The 6,000-nt window shown below is 43.9% G+C and overlaps 1 protein-coding gene across 1 annotated transcript in view; it reads right to left on the bottom strand.

The window, feature by feature from the left end:
• Nucleotides 1–257: 257 nt before the first annotated feature.
• Nucleotides 258–6,000, bottom strand: part of grin3a (glutamate receptor, ionotropic, N-methyl-D-aspartate 3A) — a 144,944-nt gene continuing 139,201 nt past the window's right edge. Inside the window, exon 9 of the mRNA XM_078570840.1 lies at nucleotides 258–1,445. Within this exon, the coding sequence (XP_078426966.1) occupies nucleotides 1,109–1,445 (337 nt within the window). The 3' untranslated portion in view covers nucleotides 258–1,108. The remainder of the gene's footprint in view (nucleotides 1,446–6,000) is intronic.

Here is a 6,000-nt window from a genome sequence, read left to right as displayed (position 1 = left end):
TCTCGGGAGGCACTGCCAGGGGGATTCGCCCTCACGGGAGGCACTGCCAGGGGGATTCGCCCTCACCGGAGGCACTGCCAGGGGGATTCGCCCTCACGGGAGGCACTGCCAAGGGGATTCGCCCTCACGGGAGGCACTGCCAGGGGGATTCGCCCTCACGGGTATCCATCCTTGCCCATGTCCCTGTGCAGGGGACCAAAAATGATTCCAGGTACAAAAGCCTCTGACAACAGTTGAACTGACCCATTGTGCGATTGTTGGGAATTTGTGCAGACAACGGTTTTCGTACAAATCATGATTTTACTGTCAAAACCATTTACAAATTTGCAGTTTTCACTATGATTGGATGACTCCCAAGAGTGTCACCTCTGTCACATTGTGATACATCAAAACAACAGCAGACTTAATGTCGGAAAAGATTCACGCCCCATTCACTGTCTGGGAGGTCTGCATGAACAGCTACACAATAATTTAATGAGTTCACTCTTTTCTAATGCACAACATTCTGTACAAAGTCTTGGGGGACCTCATTAGTCCTGACTGGTGCTTCTCTGAAGATGTGGGATGCGGAGATCCAACTTGCAACCTAATTGTCGTGTGCACTATCGAGACCGAAGCCCACAAAATGTGCCAGCCTGCTACACATGGGGAAATATTCCATGGTGTATAGAAAATCATATGTTTATTAATTCCAGAACAGTCTTGGGCCTTTCTGTTTGGAGGGGTGCTGATATGCGCAGCTGAAGATGAAGAGGTTTGAGGCAGGTCATACCAACTGCACGGATTAAATTAGCACTTTTTTTAGGACTGAGAGGCTACTGATGGTTTCCTTTGACTGGACAGTCTTTGGTATCCCTTCTGTTAACCTTGCCGAACATCATTCTTTGAGTTGGATAAAAAGAAATATTAAATTAAAAACCAGCCCAGGATTCTGGTCAGCAGGTGCAAATTGCAGCTTCCTCTCCTTGGATAGTTTAGTAACTGAGTTTGTTGAGCGGCAATCGGCTTTATATCGGGATTTTTTTTTTATGTCAAAGACAATTCTAAAAAGAGAGCGAGTTCAGAAAAACATCATGTTCCTAGTCATATGCTTCAGCCAGCTCGAGTTTTATGATTCTGGGTTCCTGACTGTTCTTTGATACTCTTCCAATTCATTTTTCCTGTTCATTGCTTTCTGCAGTTCCTGTTTGATGAGCTGAATCTGTTTCTCCAGTTCTGTTAGTTCATGAATGACTGAATGCCTGGCTTTCACAAGAGGTTCAGGCTTGCCATTGGAATTAATGGTGAGGGGGAGCTCTTGCACTACTGGGGGTAGGTCCTCAACCTGACAAGGTTTCAACTTTATTTCTGGCTGTTGAACATCTTTGAAAATGCATTTCTGCTTGTTCCAATGTGCATGGCTGGCTGTATTCCACACGGTTTGCTGGTTATTTCCTACATTGCACCTGAAATTGAAAAAGTTTGTTTTAAGTCAGACCTGAACGAAGACGGCATCTGCTGAAGAAATGTACTGCTATGCAATACTATTGTATACACGTGGAATAATACATAGGGCTCATCCCTCCCTATGTTTGTAACCCAGCAGCCTAACAATGCACTCCTCCAATTCTGGTCTCTTCTGCATGTCAAATTTCCTTCCCTCCATCATTGGCCGGCTGTATCATCAGCCCTGGAATTTCCTGCCTAAAACACTGTGCCTCTCTCTCTCCTCTTAAGTTGCTCCTTAAAACATATGTGTGTGTCCAAAAACTCGGTCAACTGTCCTAATGTCTCCTTTTGTGGCTCACTGTTAAATTTTGTCTGGTGACATTACTGGGACGTTCCACCATACTAAATGCATGATATAGATGCAAATTATTTTTGTTGAATAAACTGAAAGCCAAGTAGAAAATGATGCAACCAGAAGTAGCACCTTTTGTAGTACCAGCATTAAATCCAATTAACAGTGCACCATTTCTTTCTATTTTTCTTATCTATAACCCTATGGGGCCAACATCGAATGCTACTTCTTAATAAACCCTCCTTCTGTCACATGCTATAGAAATGGATAAAAAATATTCAATGGGAGGTACTAACAGAAAGCGCGACACCATCTTGGTGAATTTCAAACAAAAAAAACCTCAAAGTTAAATAATTCTATATATATATGCTATTTAAAAATGTGCCTGACAAGGTTATACAGATACTTGTGGGGTGTTATAATGGTTTATATCATTGAAGCTTTTAAGGTAATTTTAATCTAAATTGCCAGGCTGGAATCTCAATAGGCCAGGTGAACGTCGGTTTTATACTCCTCCCAGTATTGTTTTCCGATCAGTAAAATAGAGTGTAAAATTGGGCAGTGTCTCACCTTTCTTGAGAGTTTCTTGGGTTAGGTTAAAACTGCCCTAATAATATTAACAGAATCTCTTTAATATTGTTATTGCCACAATACCAAAACAGCTCTTACTGAAGTCGCTAATGACATCCTATGTGACTGTGACAAAGGTAAACTATCCTCCCTCGTAGTTCTCACCTTGTGTACAACCTTTGACATGGGTGACCATACCATCCTCCTCCCAATGCCTTTCCACCATCATCCAGCTGGGAAAACTGCTTTCGCCTGGTTCCATTCTTATCTATCTCATTGTAGCCAGGAAATCACTTCATGCTCCTCCATTGTTACTTCTGGTGTCCCCCAAGGTTCTATCCTTGGCTCCCTCCTATTTCCCATCTACATGCTGTCCCTCGGCAACAGGGTTAGTACGCTGATGACAAAGCTCTACCTCACTACTGCCTCTCTCGAATCTTCTACTGTTTAAATAGTCAAACTTGCCAACATTCAGTACTGGGTGAGCAGAAATTTACTTCAATTAAAAATTGGGAAGACTGAAGCCATCACCTTCAGTCCCCGCGACAAACTCTGTTGTTTAGCTGCTGACTCCATCCCTCTACCTGGCAACAGCCTGAGCCCAAACCCGTCTGTTTGCAACCTTGCTGTCATGTGATCCTCAGATGAGTTTCCAACCACACATTCCTGCTATCACTAAGATCGCCTGTATCCAAAATATTGCCAAACTCTGCCCCAGCCTCAGCACAGCTGCTGCTGAAACCCTCATCCCTGCTTTGTTCCCTCCAAACTTGACTATTCCAATGCGCACTTGGCTGGTCTCCCTTGTTCTGCCCTGTGTAAAATTAAGGTCATCCAAAACTCTGCTGCCTGTGTCCCAGCTCTGTTCACCCATCGACCCTGTGCTCACTGACCTACTCTGGCTTCCAATTAAGAAACTTCCCAATTTTAACATTTTCATCCTTGTTTTCAAATCCCTCCACGGCCTCATTCCCTCCCTTGCTCTATAATCTCCTGCAGCCAGACAACCCATCAAAATAACGGCCCTTCTCTAATTTTGGCTTCTTGAACATCCGCTATTTTAATCGTTCCACCATTAGCGGCCGTGCCTTAACCTCCAAGCCCCTAAGCTCTGGAATTCCCTATCTGATCCTCCCTACCTCACCTTTTCTCCTTAAAGATACTTGTTACAGCCTACCTCTTTGATCAACTTTTGGCCACCCGCTCTAATACTTCTCTACTTGGCTCAGTGTCAATTTTTGCTTCATAACACTCCAGTAAAGTGCCTAGGGACATATTATTACATCAAAGGTGCTAGACAAGTGCAGGTTGTTGGTCTTGTTGTTAAGTGACACATCCCAGCCAGTGTTTTATTCTCCTAAGATATACAAGGAGGCTAGAGAATACTTTTCTTTCAGTAAAATGCTTCAAATGTCATCTGAGAAGATCAATTTTTAAAATGTTATTAAATAATCAATGTCTCCTTTAAAATAAGGGGCAGAGGAACTCCATACAAATGCATCAACACATTCACCATCACTAGCACCAGTGCAATTCCAACCCCGGAGATTAATACACATTGCAACAGATGATGGATATCTCCACAATCAAACTGCTGCGTTGAAAGCAACACCATCCAAGCCATCTGCTTTTTCTATGTAGTAAATACAGGGTGCTGCGGATTCTGATAAATTGGTATTTACTCACCAGCAAGACTATCCTGACATGATTTGTGACATCAGAGGAACATCTTAGTTACTCCAAAGCCATTTAACTCACACCGGCCTCCTTCTTATTTTCTATTCATCACGAGTAACTTGCGTTTATAGAACGTTTTTAAACATGATAAAAACAACTCGAGGCTCTTCACAAAGGCGTAACGAGAAAAAACGGGCACTGAGTCAAAGGAGGAAATCAAAAGTCTGGTGAGAAAGTGGGTTTTAAGGGGGAGCTCTAATAGAGGAGAGGAAGGTGAAGCGGATGAGGGCTTTAGAGAGGGAATCCCAGAGACTGTGGGAGGTCACAGCTACCAATGGCGGAGCAAAATGCAGAGTTGCACAAGATGTCAAAGTCCACGGAACGGAGAGTCGTATGGAGAAATTGGAGATGGGATGGCACTTTGCAAGGACAGAAGGATCAAGGGTGAGTTTGCTTTTTGAGGAGGGAGTTGATTGCAGTGGTTTTCCAAGGGAAAGGGATCATAATTGAATGGGGGGGGCGGGGGGGATGGTGGCCAGGAAGGGAAGTTGGGACCGCGTTCAAAAAGACGGATGAGATGAACCTAAAGAGCAAGCATGAGAGAAGCTGGGGGAGAAAGTGGGGGCAGTGGTAGGTTTAGGGTTTAGGGTGGTGGGGGGGTGGGTTTGGGGGTGTTGGTGCTTTAATTTGGTAGGAAAGGGGGAAGGGATAAAGCTGTAGAAAGGATGGGGTCCTGACATGAGTGACAAATGCACTTGTTGTCCGAGTTCAGGGTGATGCAGGCAGCGGAGGAAGGAAACAACTGAGAATGGAGAAAAGTTGGGAGGTCATTGTTGCTCTCCGGATGATCCTGGGATAGTGGATGACTCTGGCTGAGTAAAGCCTAATGGCACCTGATCTGGTCCGGCCAGATTTGGTAATGGATGGTAAACTAGATGTCCACCAGATATCCAAAACAAAAACAGAAACAGAAATACCTGGAAAAACTCAGCAGGTCTGGCAGTATCGGCGGAGAAGAGCACAGTTGACGTTTCGAGTCCTCATGACCCTTCAACAGTCTTAGTTCTGAACTAAGAACAGAACTAAGACTGTTGAAGGGTCATGAGGACTCGAAACGTCAACTGTGCTCGTCTCCGCCGATGCTGCCAGACCTGCTGAGTTTTTCCAGATATTTCTGTTTCTGTTTTTGTTTTGGATTTCCAACATCCGCAGTATTTTGTTTTTACGTCCACCAGATATGTTCTGTTCTTCCTCCCCCCTTATACTTGAGGGAGCAAAAATGTGGACGATACCGAGAGGGATAACTAAGATAATGAGTTGTTAAAGTTTAAAGGGGACAAGGGCATCAAAGGGTGAACTGAGGGAGAGGTTGAGCAAATTAACAGTTGCAGAAGTATCGTGATAAAGGGAAGGCCTAAGGTTAGTCCCGTTGACCATTGTTGAATCAGATATACAAATTAGAAAGTTTGCAGCACCACTTCCAAGCTTTATAAGAAGCGATCTGTCTGGGGCAACATAATGAAAGAATCCATTTTTAAATTTGTAATCTCATCATCCAACCAAAAGCACCATGCACAGTGAAAATTCAAGGGTATAATTTATATCCCACTTGGGGCACTGGGCATTATTCATTTAATACTAGGATCCCTAATATCCACATAGGTTGAGTAGCAGGAGGCCCCGGGGGATTCCAGTCTTCCAGAGACTTTTGGGAATTCCCAGGCCATGAGTTTTTTTCCTTCTTTCATGGGATGGCAAGGCTAGCATTTGTTGCCCATCCCTACTTGCCCTTGGACAGATGGTGGTGAGCCACCTTCTTGAACCACTCACTGCAGCCCATCTGGTGCAGGTACACCCACAGTGCATAAACAACAACGTGCAATTTATTTGTGAGTTACATCCGCCAAACAATTAAGGATGATCACAACACAAAAATAGTCAATAATGTGACAGTTGTGAACAAACTGGAAAAT

Source organism: Cetorhinus maximus, chromosome 2, assembly GCF_964194155.1.
Source record: "Cetorhinus maximus chromosome 2, sCetMax3.hap1.1, whole genome shotgun sequence".
Lineage (NCBI taxonomy): Eukaryota > Metazoa > Chordata > Chondrichthyes > Lamniformes > Cetorhinidae > Cetorhinus > Cetorhinus maximus.
The sequence above is the reverse complement of the archived record's forward strand: the minus strand, read 5'-3'. Positions and strand labels throughout refer to the sequence as shown.